The following is a 21,495-nucleotide window of genomic DNA, read 5'->3' on the forward strand; positions in this document are numbered from 1 at the left end:
TGCAACGGCGGATCATTTTACCCTGAAGAAATTAATTTCCCGCTATGCTTTCAGAATTCTGTTCCTGAATAGAGTTTGTCACTACTTTAACAGCTGACTGTATAGGACACTTTCAGTTCATGCCTGCATACTGCCAACTCTATTTAAATTCGCATGAGTCATTCGCTTCAGTTTCAGAAGTTCCAACAGGTCTACGGGCTGTTTCCTGATCACGTCACAGATCCCGGAGGGTTAAAGCTCTGAATCGTGTCGCTTTGACTCCAGTTTAGGTATACCTCTACGGAAAGGAAGTGGCACGGTCTTCGTCGCTTATTTTAATGGATGTTCGATACACAATATATTTTTGTTATATAGGCTAAATTGAAAAGAGCTAACTGAACTGTAGAGAATAACCATGGCGACAGTAACATGCAGAGTCCAGTACCTGGAAGATTCGGATCCTTTCGTATGCACAAACTTTCCCGAACCAAGAAGACCGCCACCGTACGATTTCCACGAAAATATTGCGTTAAGTGAGCAGATTGCTGGCGTTCATAATTTGTTGGTAGCTCCTTTGAAGGTAAGCTTTGAAAGCTGTTTAGTTGTTGCGTTTTCCCAAATAAAACCAATAGAAGAAACAACGCAACACTGTTGCTTTCCAGTGTTCTGTCTAGTTTTTCAAGTGATCAACTGAAGTGGCGCAAATGTGATCAAGGCGTTAAAACTACTATAAACTGTGTTTAAGATATAATTGTAGATGTTCATAAAACAACAATTTGTGCAGGGGCATTGAATGAGAAGTAGGAACAACCTATACCGAATTGTTTTTGGAATTACCCCTCGTGTCAGTTAATACAGTCTAAATGACAGTGTTGTCCAAACAAAGTAGGCAACAGGATCATGTTAATCGTTTTCTACAGAACGGACAGGTTCTTGCCAGAATCATTGAATAGTCATGTAATAATTGTAACTGTATCTTATTTAAAAGCGTCTGTAAAAAAATGCTTAATTTAAAGTGCACTGTGGAGGATGAAGTGTCTATTTCTTCAGTCAGTCGCACTCGATGGTGAGCGGCGGATGTGCACAACTAGCGCTTTAAAATAGAATTACATGAATGGGATAATACTTGACCAAATCTCCAATGATTTCACTGTTGTGCATTCCCTGTAGCGTGATATTTTCCATACCCAATAATGAAAAAAAATAAATAAATCAATTATTTGCACTTTAGCCATTTTATTATTGTCAGATTAAATTATGGGCACCAGCTAGTGCTGGATGCGCTCATCTTGACCTCTCTTAAAAGTGCTGCTATATGTACGGTACTCTACAAGTGTTAAATAAACGCACGTATGTTAATTATTAAGGTCAGAGATGCCTTTCTTACCACCGGCTAATTCATCTGCGTTTAAATGTTGTAGATATGTTGAAGATAAACTAACCCCTCAAAACAATTATCATACACAAGTGACCGTGGAGACCGCATTTGCCCCTTTGTGTAAACAGAGAAATTTCTCAGAAGCCTTGGGAAATAATTTAGCAGCATTGTAGCCTTATGGTAGCTGGGATTGCTGAAAGCCAACGGCCTTACAGAATATTGTGCTTGTCTCCGTTTTCAGATTTATAAAAATAGAATTTGTTTGTTTTTATTTGGCCATAAATTCCCTCAGTTTATGGATGATAGTCCCTTGGTCCAGAAATAATATACTACAAAAAGGCCGGTGGGGCCCAATTCTCAGGGAGGGGAAATTGAGCTCATGCAACACTATTACTTAGGTCTGGTATTCATTCAGGGGGCGACCTGGCTACTGAATGGTGCTGTATACACCATTCTGGTGCCTTAATGGGAACAGTCCAGCTTGAAACGTGAGGCATCCTGGATGTCATTTCTGGCCTAATTGTGTTCATAACTTGAGGAAAGGGTGGGATCTGTAAACAGAAGATAAGAATAGTTGGGAATGCTCCTCAGTCATCTTGTTATTGGGGGATGGGAGGATCATGGCAGCATTTAGACCAATGTACTGCAATTATTATTTCCCACATGATGAAGTGAGAATGCTTATGCCTATGATTCATAACGATAGTTAACAATGGACCTGAGCTACATATTTCTACATGTTATGAATTTAATCATAGTGACATTCTTATGTATTTGCATTAGCCCTGCATGTCTATCAGACTTGGTGAACATTGAGGTTATGACATTTACGGTATAGGTTCAAGTTATAGCATTTATTTATATGGTTTTATGTTAGATTTTAATAGTTTTATGTTCCCCTTAAGATTTAAGGCAAGTTATGAATGGCGTCTGTATGTATTGGGAAGTTGTACTTTCATTCTTTGTTAGCATAGTTAACTAGCAGTAGTGCTGGTGTGTCTTTGCTTACTGGTCTGGGAATGTTGTTTACCAGGCCTAGCATTGTTGCTCATAGCAATCTGATGAACACACTTCTACGTCTCCAAATGTTTTGCCTATATTGTATGTTTCTCTGGATAGCTAAATAAATGTAATGGGATGTAATTTAAATGTTTGTTTTCTCCCCTGATTGATGGGCTACAATTGGAATGTCTATGTGATCTTCGTGCTGCAGAATTCCCTGATGAATTTGTTGGTTGATTCTGAGTAACGGAATTTTGATAACAGAATTTTGATGGAAAAAGTATGCGGGGCCACAGCGAAGCTCACATTCTGACCTCTTGACTCCTCAACAGATATCATTAAAAGTTAAAACGATGTGATTCCCTAGACATTGAGTCCACATTAAATGTTAAAATATGTGACCAGTTTGCATCCAGCAGTTTTCTATGTGACCTTGCCAAGTACAGCAGATGTAAAAGTTGATTGGCGGTATCTTTACATCAGTTGGGTAGTAGTTCCGTAGTTGGAATGACTTGGTGATTCAGGGGTGTTCACTGCTGACCTTGCCCCTGTTTTTTTTTTTTTTACTTTAATCAGTTGGAAGAGTGTGCCCTTCAGCTGGCGCCGAATGGAAATTACCTGGACCTGGAGTTATCCCTGGTGGAGCAGAGGGACGACCTGGAGCAGTTTTATGAGGATATTGGGTGAGTTGTCCTCCGTCTCGGCTGAATCTGCCCTCAGTCCGCTCGCTTGCATTTCACCACCCCCCCCCCCCCACCCCACCCCCCCGGACTTTCTGAATCACCGGAAGTTTTGTCGCAACCACACACCACCAGCACCAGCAATTCGGTGCAAAAAAAAAAACAAAGCAAAACAAAACAAAAAAAAAGGTTTTGTGAAACTGGACAGTGCGGGACAAAAGCTGCAGTTGCCAGCGGAAAATGATCAGAAGGGCAGACATATTGTCGGTCGGGCATGACGGGCGTGGATTTTAGGTGGCATTGGTTTGTTTGTGACCCTGCGCTTTCATGCTGGTGGGGGTGGCATTTCCCTGGCAGGATGGAAAATGTGGGAACGTGAATGGGTTGTGAATGGGATGTGAATCGGATTTTAATGGGATTTTAATGGGATGTGAATGGGATTTGAAAGCTGGGATGGGGAGACTGAAGGAGTCCTCAGAGAGGGATGGCTCGGATGAAACTGCTATAGACTCTTCCAACGAAGTGGATGGAAGGCTTTTTAAAAAAAAAAAAAAAAAATTTAATTGAACCTTCATAAATGAGGTATATTTCCATATGACGTCGTATACATACATGCTGTCATTTTCTCACGTGAAAGCCAATAGATGTTTAAATTTGAAGTTTTCATTTTTTTGGATTTACATTAATTAAAAAAAAAAAAAAAATTAATTAATGTAGTGTTATGCAGGCTGTCCATGCAGGAGAGAGGGAGGCTTTCTCTCAGACTCTCCCGGCTCTGACAGCGACTGTTTTTTTTTTTTTTTTCAAACGGGGGAAAAAAAAGTCTTTCAAAAGTCTTTTCATATGAACAACAGCCGAGATGCACAGTGGCGGTTGCTAATGCAGAGCCTATTGTTGACGACAATGGCTTCCTTTTGAGGTTACTGGATGAAATTAGCCTCTACAGGATACAAGAAAATGCTTTGTGTGAGCAGGAAATGGCCATTACATTACACACTCAGATGCCTGGTTGGTTGAAATATGGGCCTACTTTTAGCCGGCTTGTTTTCATAGTGTATATATGGCAGATTTCACGTTTCACAGTTCCTGTCAGTGCGAATGGGAGAAATGTAGTGGTGCATTGGCTATGCTCGGTATGACCTTTTAGTGACCGAGAGTACTGAATGCAGAAAAGCTTCTCCCAATCAGTGTCACTCTGGATTGTGAGGGTTGATCACCTGTGGTCATGACCTGTATCTGTTACACTAAATCATTCACAACGTTCGCTTAGTGACAGGAGCTTCGGCGCTATCTTACTAATGCCCGACTTCAATCATCCTAGCATTGGTGGAAGTCTAAAAGGGAACAAGTCTACGTCTAGGGTGGCAGTGTAGCATAATGGGTAAGGAGTTGGTCTTGTAACCTAAAGGTAGCAGGTTTGATTCCCCGGTAGGAACAACACTGCTGTTGTACCCTTGAGCAAGTTTCTTAACCTGCATTGCTTCAGTATATCTCCAGCTGTATTATTGGATACGATGTAAATGCTATGTAAAAGTTCTGTGAGTCATTCTGGATAATATGTCTGTAATGTAATGTAGCAATAAGTGAACACAACTCAGAAACAGTCTAGCAATGAGGTAAATACTGTAGATGATGTGTGGCTTTTTTGTTGAATAATTGAGTCTTTGTTGAGAGCTTTTTTTTGTTGTTAACACAAAATGTGTTTCATATGCTCTGCTTAGTTTATATTCAATGCATATGTATTGTTCCTGTGAAAACAGACAGGGATTGTTTAATGAAATGTGGAATCGTTGCTGTGGGACTTCATTAATATGCGGGACAATGAAAATGCTTGTAAATAAAGAATGTGATCTGAATATAATTTGCACGTTATCTGAACCACCAGGACTTTGGGCTGTTGCTTTTGTGACTAAGGACCAAGTTGTGTGCAGACTCATGGAAAATGTTAACCCGAAGGGTTCACTGTGTAAAATGTGCTAACACTCCCCTTTTGTTTGAAATCTATATTTATATCCTGGAAAAGAATTGAACAAAGCAGTCCATCAGAATGCATTAACAAATGTCCATGTGTAAAATATATGGAGGTTACCAGGTTTGCCTTCATGGGGTTGCCAAGCTTTCACGCTTTTGCCGGCAGTTATATTAGTCAGCGATAATGTGTTATTTTAGGTGGAAAAATGGGAGTGGCTAATCAAATTTCAGAGGTGGCCCCCCCATCGGACAGGCCCCTGGTAACATGGTTGGATGGTCTGATTATATGTAGTAATAATAATAATAATGATGACAATGATAATAACAATAATAATAATTTTATAATGCAGAAATTTTATGCTTAGATTATTTAATGTTATAACATCATTTGACACTCCTACTGGTTCTTGTGTTAAGGTACCTCTCAAGACAACCATTGTAATTTTATGATCGCTCAATTAATGCATAAGCCGGAGATGCAACAGCGAGCACGCACAATGGGCTTGGTGTGTAAGTGCATGGCCCACGTGTGATTACTGCTGGAACTGAGGCAGTGGTGGTGGAGGGCGGAGCGGTTGGTCGGGAGAACACGTCATTTGAAATGCCACTGGTGGAAAATGCGGAGATGCTGAATTTCTTTACGCGCCTCAGAACAACGTGAGCCGGAGAAGTGCTCTGTGTGCAACCGTCTGCACATCTAGTGCATACTTTCCACATCCCTGCTGTCTCCGTGCCCCATAAATTTCCATCGCATAATCCCCCTGGCTAAGACGATTTGTCAGAACACTTACCTCTCCTTTTTTTTTTTGGGAGTGGGTACAGACAGTATGATTGTACAGTATGTATGGATTTCCAGTGAGAGAGGAGGCTCAAATTTTATTTCTGCTGATGTAAAAGATCTCTGAGTGTTCCGTGCATTCTGATTGGCTGTTTGTTGAATCTGCAGCCAATGGAGGCTAGGGTGCTTGGGAAACTGGGCTGATGGGAAACATTCAAAACTCAGTTTTGATGCCTGTGGTAAAGCCATGCTTAAGCAAGTCATCTCCGCTGACAGTTCAAAACTGAGAAACGCATCTATTATTCAGCTTTTATATGGAATTTGATATGGTATTTAAAGATTACAGGGGAAAAAAATCATTGTACAGTGCTTAAAAGAATATGTGAAGTCAATGACATCACTAGACAGATTTATGTATTCTCAATAATGACAAAATAAAATAAAATTTTCTCATACAGTAAATCACCTTTCCTGGAGGTGCGTTTTAAGTGTAATATCTCGCACGCAAAATCCTAGACCACCAGATACGAGCAGGTTTTCTTGTGCGGTCAAGAAACAAATGGTGTCCTAGCTAGTACACTAGCTGTCTAATGAAACTGTACCATTCCTTTCTGAAAGATTTCTGCTTCTGTTTTTCACAGCAAGGGGAAGAAGCCCATCCTGATCCTGAGAACCCAGCTGTCTGTTCGTGTTCATTCCATTCTAGGTAATATCCCTTTTCAAATTGGACTTTCATATCACTAGTGCGCGTTTTGTATGCGTTTTGTATCTTTCATTGATACGACCCAACCAGCCTCATTTTCATTCTCATGAGCTGTTGAAACTGATGACATATAAGAATTACAGTGTCAAAATGGTTCCTTTACAGGCTTACACCACGAGCTTTACTTTTCCAAGTGCTCTGTGTAAAAAAAAAAAAAAAAAAACCACAAGCTGTTACTTTTGAGTGTTTTTTAATGCTTTAATGATTTTGTTCCTTTAGCTTTTTCTCCAAGTTTGAGACATGGGAATTGGGTCCTTCCACAAGTGTAATCCGTCAGTATTTCCACCAATGGCATCAGCGGCAGCAGTTAATGTTTGCTTAAATTGAGCTCTGAACTAGACTCATTCATTGGAACTTATTGAGAACCTGCACTGGGCCATGTTTTTTTCTTTAGATTTTAATAATGAAATAAGTTACACACAGGTTTAAAAAAAAAAAAGTGTGACATATTGTCTCAGTGTCAAATAAAGCAAAGCTGAAATGCAAGTTTTAATCAAAAAATGCAGCAAACGATTTTCTGCTTTTATTGTTTTTCAGCTTTGAATGAATTAAAAAAAAAAGAATTTTCTAGGAAATTGTTTATGTTACACACTTATAGAAAGCTCTAGATAGGTCTTCCAGCATGTAAAGAAGCTGACTTAATGATGTGCAATACAAAATACAAGCATACCTTCTGCCAAAGTTATTGGGGGGGAAAAAAGTCAGTCATTCATTTTCTGCAATGAATTAGAGCTTGAAGTTCGCGTGTTGGTTTCTCTCAAGTTTGAGCACGTCCTGCACGCACTTGGAAGTTGCCTTAACGCTGGAAATGAAAAATCATGAAATGACATGTCTTTTCAGGGACTGGACTAGAATGCAGATAATGGGTTATTATTCAAGTTACACTGTAAGTGGCGTCACTGAAATGAACAGATGGGCGTTACGTAATTCGAGTTGCCGCGTAACATTCCTTAGAAAGTGACTTCGTTGGGCTCGAGTGTGGGCAAGGTGTGGTTTCCTTGGGTGTGTTTCCATGCGGACCTACAATTCAATTGCAATGGGCGGTTTCCTGCCCTCTGCCAATCCTCTTGCATTGTGGGGAGAATGCGGCCATGGGCCGACGTTCTCTTTACAGTATATGTACACCTGTGGCTCCCTTGAGCGAGCCGTATCTTTTTCCTTTGTGCAAAGAGATTTTTTTTTTGTTCTCGAAGGGTGGGGTTGAAGCGGACGGCACAACATTTTCTAAAGTATTCAAGTTATTTGCTTTCGCCGAGTTATGTTGGCACCTTATCAGAAAGCCTGAGCGTAGACGCGCCGTGCCTCCCCCACCCCGCCCCCCCTTTGGGGGCATCACATGCACGTCCTTAAAAATCGAATGACGGATTATTTGCGAATGTGTGAGACTTCGCACCTCGGTGCTCAGATTCCACAGGAATATGTGGATTTTTAAAATGTATTATCGAGACGTGGCTGAAACGCTGTGCCCTGAACTCCATTCGGGTACATCTGCATGCGGAGCTCATGGGTGTGTGCTGGCGTGTGCGATAATGACAGTGGGCGGGTCGGCAGGATCGACTGGTTTGGTTTTTTTTTTTTTTTTTTGAACTATTATCAGGACACGGTGGCGGTGCGCCATTGGGTCCTGGGTGTTGTTCTTGAAAAGCCTCCCCTCGGTGCTGTGTGGAAATGTTAAAAGCCGAATTAAGTGGTTTGATTTCCCTGAGGTGTATTTTCTGATGCTTTAACACTCCGATGTGATGCACGCAATCCGCGATCGCTTCTAGGTAAAGTGCTGCTCATTTCTGAGAGGGGAGGCCCGGGTGTCCTGCAACTCGTCTCATAAACACGTCACATATTCTCGTCATTTTAGAAACATCACTTGCACCAATTCTCTTCTTTTGGGTCTCTTTTTGTTACAATTGACAGAAGTACCGTACCTATTTTTGTACTTGACAGGTTGCAGTAAATGAGCGTTTTTTCCACTGTGAGCCTTTAACCGCTATTTCTGAATATTGAACATTACGGAAAGTGATGTGTGTCCACGCTTGAAGTGCTGTGAAGATTGTGGAAGTGTGTATTGAATCACATTCCAAGCTGTTTATTTTTTTGTTGACGTATTTATACGTTTGTTTTTTTATTTGCCTGGGAATTCCCACACATTCCCATTTCCTCTGCCTGCTACGCTCACTCTGCTTGAGTTGTTTTCCCCGTTCACTGTTTTCCCAGTGTGATGGCAGTTGTAAGCTACCCCTCAGAGCAGTGCAACAATGAAATATTCTCTGTTTTTAAATCGTTTTCCATATGGCCCAGGCATTGATGTGTACAGTTTAATTTAAAGACAAGTGCCATAGAATGGCAGCTTAACTGTTTGTTTAGAGGACAGTGTCAATTTCTTGGCTGAGTTCTTCTCGTGAGAGAAAAAAAGATTTGGATTTTGAATCAATGGCGGCACGGTGGTGCAGTGGGTAGCCCTGTCACAGCAAGAAGGTCCTGGGTTCGAATCCGGTTTCCCCCCCATAGTCCAATGGCTTGGTGACCAGGGTGTATTCCTGTCTCTTGTCCAATGCATGCTGGGATAAACTCCAGCCCCCCTGCGTCCCTGACCAGGAATTAGGGGGTTGGTTAATGGATAGATGGATGGATTTTGAATCGAGTAGTTATACTGGAATGGAATAAGGGTAATTAATTTTTTTCTCAGGCAAAATATGGTGACTTCTTCAATAAGGGATTATGCCCAAATTACAGCTTGAACAGAGGTTATGTACCACAATACTGTCCCAAGTACTGTGTGTGTGTGTGCCTGTGTGGGTGTGTATGTGCACGTGTGTTTGTGTGTGTGCGCGCGCCTGTGTGTGAGCACGTGTGTATGTGTGCGCGCCTGTGTGTGAGCACGTGTGTGTGTGTGTGTGTGTGTGTGCTTGTGCGGTGTAACCACAGTAACAGAGCTGTGGAAACCGGTCTTGGAGACGTTGGCAGGGCAGGGTGAGGGAGCTGGCCTCACCGCAGGGGGTGGCTGAAATGAGCGCATCACTTCCGTGAGTCACAGCGGGCAGCACCGTCTGTACCATGAATGAAAAATGACACTATGCTAATAGTATTCTATCGTAATCGAACATGAAACGCCCCAGCCTGTTTGTAGCATTGATTTATTTTGCAAACTGCGTCCTGTGCACGGAACGGAAGTGCTTTCATTTGATGTGGGACACGTGGGACAATTGCATGGTTTTTGGTTAGCGGGAACGTGCTGAAAGATGGGGGGGGGGAGCACGGCAGTGCACTTAAGTGCCCCCTTCCCCTGGATCTGAGTCAGTCTCAGTTGCTCACTTGGTTGTGATTTGTTTTCCCGTTCTGGCTGACGCAGCGTCCTGTTGTTCTTTCCCCCTCTTGCACATATTGTTTGTCTGGGCCAATCGTGAAGCCGTTCCGTTTTCGGATGACATCACACGTTCAGCTCGGAGCTGCGGGGGGAGTGCAGGCCTGTACAGCGCCGGGTAAAGCGGGGCTACGTCCCAAAATGGCTGTGCACGGTCATGTCTGTTTTTTTTGTTTTTTTTCTCCTATGGAATGGAAGGCCCGCGTTAATGTCCCAGGGCTTGCTGGGGCGTGGGCTGGAGGCGGTGGCTGAGCGACCCGTGAGTGACGGCCCCGCTCCCTGGGCTGTGTGGCCACACGTCGCGCTTCCCTTTTACTCACAGGGAAGGGGGGCAGCTTCTCAGGAAGTCAGTCTGCTTTACTGTGCGGGGCTCTCTCTCTCTCTCTCCCTCTCTCTTCCGCTCTCTCTCCCTCTCACCCTCTCTCTCTCTCTCTCTCTCTCTCTCTCTCTCTCTCTCTCTCTTCCGCTCTCTCTCCTCTCACTCTCTCTCTCTCTCTCTCTCTCTCTCTCTCTCTCTCTCTCTCTCTCTCTTTCCCTCTCTCTCCCTCTCACCCTCTCTGTCTCCCTCTCACCCTCTCTCTCCTCTCTCTCTCTCGTGTCGCTACTTGAACTTGTGCGTGGTGTCCGTGTGACGGTCACGTTTACCGGATCCGGTGTTGGGTTCTAGGGCACGGTGTGGGTGGGTGCGGGCGTTTTGGGATGACGTCCTCGGCATTGTGTAACCTACTGTAGGCTTTGTGGACAATGCTTTTCAGCACAATTCTTTTCAGTGGCGTTGTGAGCATTGACCCACTTCTGTTGTGACGAACAGGGGTATGGTTTTTATAAATGAGAAACGGAACAGAAGCAAATCAGGGGTCAGTTTTACTGTTATCACAGAATTTGTTTTGTCATACAACCTTGACAAAAGTCCAGTACTGGTATGTATGATATTATATATGACCAGCAAGGACGAATGGGTTTATAATTTTTTTTAAAAGAAAGAAAATGTATATTTTTCTGTCACATTTTGCAGACTTGTATTTGTTGGCGAATAAAAATTCTTAAACGTGCGTCAGATGTCATCAGCTGATGTTATATTAGGGAAGCTTGTTTCGCTACGTTCATGAACACAGCTTGACCTCCATTGGTCGATTTACTTAAAAACCGGTTGTGAAAAATACATTGGGAAATGCATTTAAACACCGTAATGGGAAAAGACCGTCCCCTGTATCGAGATCTTGTCGGGGAAATTACCAGACCCATAAACGGTGGCTTTGTTTTCACCAATGTTAGTTCAAGGAGCCAAAACGCTTAAAACTGTTTGATGAGGCTCTGTCCAACATCACGTCTTTACTGCTAAACAAACTGAAGTGGATCACTTTCACTTTCCCTCCCCAAGGTCCATGTAAACATCAGGGCCAAAGTAAAGAAAGCGCACGTGTGTAATGGCTAACCTTGAGAATGAAAAAGTACACAGCGCCTCCCCTGTAGGTGACCTTCTGACTTCCTAACCTTCTGTCACACTACAGGCAGTGAACAATTACTGAACGCTGCCTGTAGTTTACGGTAAGTGTTTGTGGTGTATGAGTACTGCGCACTACCTGTAGTGTCCAGTATGTGCCTTTAGTGTATGAGTACTGCTTAATTTGTGTAGAGTAGCATTAATCTGTTTTCTTCAAGCATAAATGAAAATGAAAGAAAAAAAAAAAAAAACTGTTTCAATATTAGTGTGTCTTTACCTGCTACTGAAACAGTGTAAAATCAAATGAAGATTAGCAATGAACTTGATTTAAACTCAGACCAGAATTTGCACTGTTTTGCTACTGGTGTATGAGCGTACACCCAAGCTGGCACTGTTTCTGATGGGAGCAAAGACCCACGCTGGCACAGCTGGCTATGGCCTGCGTTTGCCGGTACGAAACCCCTTTAAGTTCCTGCAGTCTTGCCCTGCAGCGTCCCAGTGCCAGTCTGTTCACATAAGAGTTGGCGGTCTGCTGGGAATGCTGTGGCACGCAGGAATTCCCGAAGCCTTATTCGAGGGTATTTTTATATCTGCACTTTGAGCTGGTAGATTCTTCTGATAGGCCCTGCTTGCCAGTTGCAAAGGAACCTTTGACTTGTTTTATTCGTTTTAATCCCATTTTGTTTTTGGTTTTTTTTTTTTTTTCCAAAAAGAGCTGGTTTCAGACCAGCACAGACAAAGTTCCTTTTTGTTCTGACCATGTTGGCAATAGAAAGCCCGCAACATTTTGTGCGGCTGATTTTAAAGTCTGGAGCCCCTGGAGGTTCATGGTGCACCCTGCAGCTGAATTACCTCCAGGTTACCAAGCTGCCCAATATTTTTGGACTTCGCCCTTCGCCTCTGAGATGACACAGGCGTTCTCCCCCTGCTCTGTCCGTCCCTGAGTTTGTCCCATGTGTGACAATCACTTCACTGAGACTACTAACTAAAGCCCTCTTGCTCACAGGGTGAACATTTCGCATTCTGCTGCTATATGAAGAGCTGGCTCACTTGGACATGTACTGCAGGCGTTGAGGTTGAACTTTCTGCACTGTTGGGAGTCTCCGGGCCTCGTAAACAGCCCAGAGAAAGCACCGGCAGTGTTGTGTTACATTTTATTCTGTGTAGTCATTGGGCTCAGGATATCTCTCGTCATTATAACTCGCTGATCGGAGTGTGCGCACACTTAATTATCCCTGGGTTATGACTTAGAAGCTTTGCAATGTGGCCTTGGTGGTTTGACTCAGGTCAATGCTAGAATGTGATATCTTTTAAAATAGCTGAGGAGTTAACATCTTTGGGATGTGTTACGGGTGAAGTAGAACAAATGACCCCACACACATGAAGCCTCCTAAAACGCACACACACACACAATTGATAAATATGAATATCTATATATACCGTGAGCTCCATAATGCTTGGGACAAAGACATGCATATATATTTTTTTCTTGCTTTGGCACTGTACTCCACAATTTCAGATGTGCAATCAAACAATTCACATGTGGTTATAGTGCACATTCTCAGCTTTTATTCAAGGGTATTTTTATACACGTTGGTTCACCATGTAGAAATTACAGAACTTTTTATACATATCCCCCCTATTTCAGGGCGTCATAATGTTTGGGACATAGCAATGTTATGTAAATGAGAGTAGTCATGTTTAGTACTTTGTTGTATATCCTTTGCATGCAATGACTGCTTGAAGTCTGTGACCCGTAGACATCACCAGGTGCTGAGCATCTTCTCTGCCAGACCTATAGTGCAGCCATCTTCAGCTCCTGCTTCTTTCTGGGCCTAGTTGCTTTAAGTTTTCTCTTCAGCATATGAAATGCATGTTCAATTGGATTCAGATCGGTTAAATGACTTAGCCAGTCAATAATTTAGTTACCGCTATTCGACCCTCCGGTCTTCATCGGGTCAGGTATACGCAGGTTTCCCTTCTTTTTTACAATAGAACGCCCAAATTGTGCCAGAAAATGGACCTCATTCTGTTACGGAACCACCAGACCCCTTGACTGTGACATAGACCCCCCACCCCCCCCCCGTTTATTAGCTGGATTGTTTATTATACCTTCCCCCCTGTAGGAACCTGTGAGCCTCAATGGCTTTATAACATGTGCTTATGATCACATTAGCAATAATATTGACTTAACTGCTTATCATGAATTAAAAGGTCGGCAATGGTGACAGAAATTTTCTCTGCTTTCGAGTTCTTGGCAGTGCGAGGAAATATAACTATAAAACGAACTAGGCCTGCAGTTTAACAAAGAGAGGGACAGGTCTTGATGTTTGGTGAACATCAATAATTTTAATAAGACACGTAGCATATTGTTGTTAAAATCCCTGTCTTTTAATGAAATTATTTGCTAAAATGCTTAAATAGGTTGAATAAAAATGAAATGTCAGCACTTTGCAAAGATAAAGTTTCTCAGTACATTGCTAAATTTGATTTTATTAGCCACAAAAGGCCATGGCCAAAGATGTATTGTTATTATTTATTTGTCATTTTAAGGTTATTGTCCACAAAAGGCCATGACTGATAAGGCATCTGTAATAACCACTTCAGAACTGTTTAGACCTGGGGAAAGTGCTACCAGATGACATCCAGCAATGAGGTTTTAACTGTGGTCATGAAATCTGCCACCCCACACACAGCCTATGGGAACACTATTATCCTGTGTTTCAGTGTTTTGTTTAGACATTTAGTGTCCGAATAAACTCCTTGAAATGGAAAGTTTCATTTCTGAGGAACTGTTTACATACAGCACAGCTGAGACAGGGTGGAACATGTACGGTATGTTAAAATGAGTGGGTCAAATCTAGTCAATAACAGGATATCATAACTGTGGTGTATAATAAAAATAACAATGGACTAACAAGATATTTATTTTATTAACATATTCAATATTCAAAGATTTTGTTAAAACAATAAAATATAGCCTTACAGTATAATAAAAATAAGTCAAATTTGATTGAAAAAATAGACAAAGCATTTAATAAGTTTCAGATACAAATACATTAATCTCAGTTGACATCAACACAATAATAGAAAGTCCTTAACATCAGTACGTTTTTCAGAAGTAGTTTACTTTGTATGTGTGGAGGGGTGGGGGGTGGGGTGGTGGGCAGGTTTGAGGTGTTTTGGTAATATATTCTAGTCATTTGGGGCTGTGAAGCTGAAAGTATTCATTGCTTAGTGTATGTTTGGAGTTTTAAAATTCCCATTCTCTGTTGCTCAGAGCCAATAATACCCACATTTCTTTTCCATTTTCTTTTTGTTTTCTGAAAACCAGTCCTGAAAGATTTTGGACACATTGCACTACAAATGATTGACGAAAAATTGGATAAAACACCTCATTTAACTTTCCTCTCAGGGTGAAATCCTAAAATGCAATCTGATAGGCTGTGGTTTTCTTGCCTCGGGTTTGTCCTGTTAGGTTAGCAACTAAATTATAACCATGGTCTTATGTTTCCTGCGTGATATGTTTAGCCATTCTTAAAACCTCACGTGATGACCAGCTTATTTTTCCAATCATAAAAGCTAGTTATGTTGCAGGTGCCGTGCATGGATTAAGCTGCGCGGAGTTTTTCGATGCCGAATACATGTATCCAGCAGTATGTATGCCCTCTGCCCTTCAACTAAATTTAGATAAACGGACATTCAAATTGTTTGCTAGGTATGGGATCACGTTATCTGTCAGTCAAAAGGTCATTGCTCAAATTGACCACTCTTTGACCACTTCATATGTGTTATTTGTAATTCATTTGCAGTTTGCCAATTGGACTTTGTTATCTGTAGAGTGTATGTAATCATGTCTGTTAAACTGTGATGGGATGACAATCATTTAACCAAGCTTTTTGCAGCATGTCCATTTTTTGTCTTCAGACCCTTTGATTGCCCTGAATAGCACTGGACGTGTTTTTTTTTTTTTTTAATGATTTGTTTCAGTTTGTTGACCAAAGCACACATTGTGATCACCGGGGAGTTTATTTGTAAGTTGGATCACTACTGCAGGGTGATATCCGTGTAGTCTGTTTTGGGGGCTGGACCTCATTAGTCGAACCTTTGCTCAAGCTTTTGCAATGTTTTCTCCTCCGTCACCTTTCCAAGGGCACGGGCGAACCTGGCAAAGCAGGCCTGTTGAGCTCCATTACGTGCCAATGGCATGTTTTACCATTTCATTTTACAACATGTATTTGTTGTGCTTTGTTTCCCGCCTCCTCTGAAGCACTGCATTGTGGGAAACTGGGGCCCAGCTAAGGGAAGGCATGGTCCAGGCCTGGCAGACTAAGTATAGTGCAGTGCTTGTTGTAAGCCCTGACAGCTGGACTGTGCTGTGCTTTTCCAGAATCGGGGGGAATAATTTAGATTGCACAGGGCTTGGCAGCTCACGCATGAATTTGTTCTTTAATGATCTACATCTCTTTTGTTGCAGAAGACCTTATATGGGCCTGGAGATGTATATTAAGCATATTGTGTGAACCAAACCCTCCTTTACAGACCTAAAGCAGTATAGATGTGACTTCTGGCCAGATCTCTGGTCCTGTCTTTGTTTTCTGAATCTTCTGTGCATTTTTCCCCCAGTTTACCACATTACTGTAGTTTGTTGTATAATTCTGAAATGACAGGGTTCATGTGTAACAGTCAATAATAGATGCAGCAATTGCCAGCAAATGAAATAAAAGATATGCTTTCTTACATTATGAATGGCATAGGCAACTAGATGACTGTAGTAAAGGCACATCCCAGTGGCAGGAAAAGATAGGGTTTGCAGAGTTTTACAAGTAAGTGCATTTAGGTTGCGCTACAAATGCGATGTTTATAGTGGGTGGGGAGGTACTTTGACGTAACAAAATAGGCTGACAAAGACCTTGCGTCAGTGTCTGCACCCCCCATTAGAAGTGGGTAGCACACACGGTGACCTGTACCAAATGCTATTGGTGGGTATGCTATTGTTTTCTCTGCTTCAAATGCAATATCCTGCTCCAGTCTGTATTTTTGATCTCACTTAACTGCCACGGGCTCCCTAGCCTTTTCGATTTTTGAGATGCAAGCCAACTGAGGCAATGAACGGGGCTTGTTTATCTCGGCGAAATTGCATGTTCTGACTAGTTAAACGTCCCTGCCTAATTACGGAGGAGAATGTTTCTGGTTCTTGGGAGGGAAATTATACGGAATCGCAGAGTAATCTGCCGTTTATATAAAGGACTGAAGTTCGAACGGTTTGGCGTCACCAGTAGGAGGTCTCTTGTGTTCTGTGTCACGGAGAGAGCGTTGGTTTCTGCAGGAGCAGCGATCCTCGGCGCAGTTGAAGCCTTTGATGTTGAGGTCCACCGGATAGGAGCTTGATACCCCACCTGCTCACGCAAAGGCTTTGAAGTGAAGGGTTTAGAATCTGCATCTTGTCGGTTGATCCAGGCCCTAATTCTGTGTTCATCGGCACTGCCTGATAAGACCTGGCAAGTCCAGCCTGCATTTCTGCAGGGATGGGGCAGAGCTGTGTGCGGTGTGCAGGATTTTCCAACTCGCATGAGTTGAGTATCTTGGGGAATTTTTAAATTTTATTTGGTGAGATGCTGCTTGATTTAAAAATCCTGAAAGGCTGATGGAACAGAAAAATGAAGTGGGCTATCCCAAGTGGTTGGAAAATTTTGAAAAAAGAGTGCAGACTGTGATTTTCACTATGCATTCTAAGGAGTAAAGTCAGTTTGTTTGTTTCCTCAGTTTTTCCTCCCAGTTATGAATTGGGGCCCCCCAGTGTGCGCGTAAGCACATGCATGCTGCTGGCTATTCCTTCTTTTATTATTGCAGCCCACCAGCTGAGTTGTGCTGTTATTGCACTGGGGGCCTGTGCTGCTCGTGTAGGTGGAGCCCTGGCAGTCCAAAGGTGCTGATTGATTGAGGAGCCCCTGTTGCTCTGTGAGACGGTGAATACCCCATTGACCACTGTCCCTTGGACTGCATGGTCCTCCTCGATTGGTGGTAGTTGGGGGTCGACCTTAAAGTGTTTAATCTCTCAGATGTACACACAATCTCATTTTAAACTATTTTTGATCATCTGAGTGTAAATCCGAAAAGCCTACAGTTCAGCCCGGGATTTGTTTATTGTTTGTCTGTTTGTCTGACATTTTTTGGACGTCCTGTTTTTCTTCTGTTATGAATCATAACTGCTACTCTTCTTTTCTCTCTTTGAACTATTTTCTCCTCTTTCTTTTTTTTTCTCCTCTCCTTCCCTGCATTCCCCCGTGCTTTTCCTTCCTCCCCAATAAGTCTCTGCCTGTTCTCGGCTGTTTCCCAGAACCCGTGAGCTTTTGGACTGACTCACTTGCCTTCGCTCCAACATCCTGTGCCAAGACATGTCTTACCTAATCACGACCAGTTGTGTACTACTAACTGTACCTTTTTAATTCTTTTAATCTTTATTCTTCCCACCAAAGGAATAGCCATTATGCTTATATCTTTATTTATTTATTTTTTTTCTCAGGAAAAACCGCGTTTGAACACCCAATTATTTTTTCGTCCCTTTTTTTTATTTGACAGTTTGTGTGTAACTGGGAGCGTCTACCCTCACGGAGTCAGGATAACGGATTTGTACCTCTGACTTGTAATTCACTAAAATGTTTCAGATGTCATTAATTTACGGTGGCATGATCCGAGTCGAACGGCCTCAACTTGCGTTCTTTCTGGTCTTAGACACGGCACGAAACGGGCCGCAGACCCATAACCTCAGGTGGAATGTGGGATAGAGGCATCTTCACTAAATCCACTTAAACGAAATGTCTCACGCAACGGTTAGAGAGTCGTTTAATCATCCCACTTCAGAAAGTCTTCATCTTTTGTTAATAAATCCAAACAAGCGTTGTGTTTATGGTACTCGCAGAGCTCAGCTCGCTGTTTAAATACCCAGAAAAGTAATGCTTTTCAAGTCAAAGTTTGAATACAAACAAGTAAAGCAGAACAGTTGAGTAGCCCATAACTTTTTTTAAAAATGAGAAACTTGGAAGACTTTGGTAGGGGAAAGAACACACACACACACACAAACAAATACAAAGCAGGAGAAACAGGGTCCAAACAGCCAGACCCAAAAAAAAGCTGACAAAAAACCAACTGTTCAAATTTAAACAAATCTCCCTAGGCAACCATCGACCTCTCCATAGCTAAAATGTCTAGAAATATGACCTCTTCTTTAAAAAAGATTCTTTGGTATAAGAAGTTGAACAAGACGCTGTATACAATTGTAAAATTTGTAAACTGGTGATCTAAATTCCTAACGGATGAAGAAATATTTTCCAAAATGTCCCAATCTAACTTTTTTAACTTTGAAAACATTGTGCCCTGTCCCATACAACAGTTACACTGAGAGGGGTGAGTTTTCATGTACGGATATAAGAAAAAGCAAAAATTTAAACAAGACCCTGCCTGAGTGGTGATCTAAAGAGTAACTTGCCAGCCGTTCTCATTCATGGCTAGTGTGTTTTGTTTTCAAGCTTTTCAAGATTGGGGGGGGGAGTTGTTATTGTATGATGTCAGAACCTTCAGTATGAGCCACTGGAAGTTGTTGCTTCTAGTTTCCATGTGTAGGAACAATGTGCAGAATCATGAAACCTGTGAGTGGGACCTCAGTTCTCGTCTATTACAGGCTGCATTTTGATTGGATATGTGAGACAGGATGGGCCAGTAGCTAGTTATATTGAGCATGCCATTTTTAGTAAGCCAAGATGCGTTGAATTATGTGTTCAGTGAATGACTTTTGAATAAGTGGGTAACCAACTACTTGCTAACATATTTTTAAATGGTCAAAACTAAACCGTGAGCTAAGGATTATCTGCATTTCTGGCTCATTTTTAGTCTGACCTATTGTACTCCGACACGTTAGTTCTGTCTCTCCAAACTTCTGTTCACCTTTTATTCTTGGAATCCTTTGGTTTTCATATCCACACATTTGAACCGTCTCTCATTTTTGGAGGTAGTGCTTATGGGTAAAGACCCCCCCCCCCCCTTGAATTTCCTTATTTGCTGTCATTTTTAACGCGATTCTTTTTCCTTCGGCTGCAGGGTGATGTGATGTGGCCTCGGTTTCACGTGTCGTGAATGTCTGGATGAAGTCAGTGTTTTGAATCAGATTGTGAAAATCGATGCCGGTTTCTGTTTGTTGTCCTCCCTCTCCATCATATCTGAGATATGTGTTGTCATAGATACCAGCAGAGCACATTTTTAATGATGTTCATATCTGCTCCTGGTCTCCTGCCCCCTGTGTTGTTGGCATTTTTTTTTCTTCCTCCTTCCTGCATGGAACTTTGTTTACTGATTAATTTCACATGGTGTCATGGTGATATCTTATACTGGACATGACAAAACTCATACTTGTACCCGCTAAGAAAATAAAGAGGTCAAAGGACTAGGACTGCTCTGGATTCTGTCCCATGTTTTGGCCATATATTTATAAACGGAGGCTTGGGAACAGCTTTCAGTCAGGCAGTGTGTTATGCACTGTACAATTATGGGAGGAATATAGCCATGATACTTATGCATTCTGGTCACTCAAATATGAAAGCCATCGTTTCGCTTTATGTGTCGTGCTGAATATCAGCAGTCAGCATATCTCTTGTAATGTAGAAGCCACTCTTTCGTCTGTCCTGCTGTCCTTCTCCGTTTGAGGCATTTATAGTTAGAACTGTCCCAGCTGTTAACCCCTGATAAAAAAAATTAAAAAGACACTGCTTCTCTGCACATGTGTGTGTGTGTACGTTCAGTTATACACTCTGGAACGGGTGTAGTGTGGGCCGGCACATTGTGTCTGTTATCAGCGTGAGGCAGCCTCCTCAGTCTGGAGCCATTGTCAGCACAGAGCAGTGTATCGCTGTGAATCCCCACCGCAGCTTCCTGCTCGGAGTGACGCGTCGTTACTCCAGAAATATGGACGCAGGCCGGTATGTGCAGGGGGTGCCCCCCCCCCACACACACACACACACACCCCCCCCCCTCTTTTTTTTTAGTATCCAGCCGGGTCCTTGCGGCTGGTTGTTCTGTTGTTCCGAATATTTTTTTAGTGACTTAATTAGCACGGTCAGCTGGTCACATGACTTCAGCCGGGACAGGCCTCCAGCTGTAAACGCAGAATAATACAGGCTATATTGATTTTTTAAGTTTTTAATTTTTTTTTGACCAGAACAACGCAGGCTCGTATCTTGCTTGGAACACTGTCGTGGCGTCCTTGTAAAGGCTGCACTATACAGGGCTGAATGAGAGTTTGGTAATTTGTCAATCCTCAGATTTATTTGCACAGTGTTGTACGCCACATTGGAATTTCAGTGGCTCTTTATGCTGCCATTTCTGGCTTTTTCCAACCTTTGTTTGTAGTCGTGCGCCAGCTGTGTCTGATCAGGATGAAGCTAGTTTCACGTGATTGGGCATTTTCTGCCTCGATATAACGACAGGAAGAAAAACTGTTTACATGTAAGTCCATTGCAGGCAGTGGCGCTCGTATGTTTTGATAGAGGAATTTACTTTTGGGGAGAAAACATGCCATTTGGGACAGTGATATTTTTGGCTTTTTTTTTCTTGTTTGGAGGAAGCACCCCCTTGTGGTCCCTGTGTCGAACAACTAAAAATGGAAATGCACAAAGTAACCGGAGACCTGAAAATAGAGCGGGTTGGACGTTGTGTTCCATGCATGCGTGGACAGTCGCGAAAGATGCTGACGTTGTCCTTCTGAGCGAGGAATCTTACTCCTCCCACACGAGTGCCAAACCTCTCCCAGTGCGGTCTCTCAGTTTCCTGCCCTGTTAATTTGATGGGCTGGGATTCCCTGTCTGGTTATAGCTCTGAGTTATGACCCGTGACTCATTATTTACGCCACAGAAACTGCAGAGTATGGCGAGACGTTGAGTTCAGGTGGAACTCATAGGAAGTATTTACGTTGCTGCAAAACAGAACAGAGTTTTTGTTTAGAGCCCATAGCCCTTCTGTTTAATTAATCTTCCCTACCAGATGTGCTTTATCTTCGTGATTATCTTTTGGGTGTTCCTTTTCGGCATGCCTTCGAAGGGAATGCTCTGGAAATCTGCAGCAGCACTCTGCGAATAAAAGGAAGGCTTTGAATG

General features: G+C 42.4%; 1 protein-coding gene across 7 annotated transcripts in view; it reads left to right on the forward strand.

Annotated features, from left to right (window-relative positions):
* The window catches only part of fhod1 (formin homology 2 domain containing 1), a 48,949-nt gene continuing 27,454 nt past the window's right edge, over window positions 1-21,495 (forward strand). For 3 of the 7 annotated variants that reach the window (XM_064313827.1, XM_064313830.1, XM_064313831.1), the window contains exons 1-3: window positions 4-559; window positions 2,936-3,042; window positions 6,430-6,494. In XM_064313827.1, the coding sequence (XP_064169897.1) occupies window positions 395-559; window positions 2,936-3,042; window positions 6,430-6,494 (337 nt within the window). In that variant the 5' untranslated portion in view covers window positions 4-394. Of the gene's footprint in view, window positions 560-2,935; window positions 3,043-6,429; window positions 6,495-21,495 lie in introns of all 7 variants that reach the window. The other 4 variants (XM_064313826.1, XM_064313828.1, XM_064313829.1 and 1 more) reach the window with 4 other exon arrangements.

This window comes from Anguilla rostrata, chromosome 16, assembly GCF_018555375.3.
Source record: "Anguilla rostrata isolate EN2019 chromosome 16, ASM1855537v3, whole genome shotgun sequence".
Lineage (NCBI taxonomy): Eukaryota > Metazoa > Chordata > Actinopteri > Anguilliformes > Anguillidae > Anguilla > Anguilla rostrata.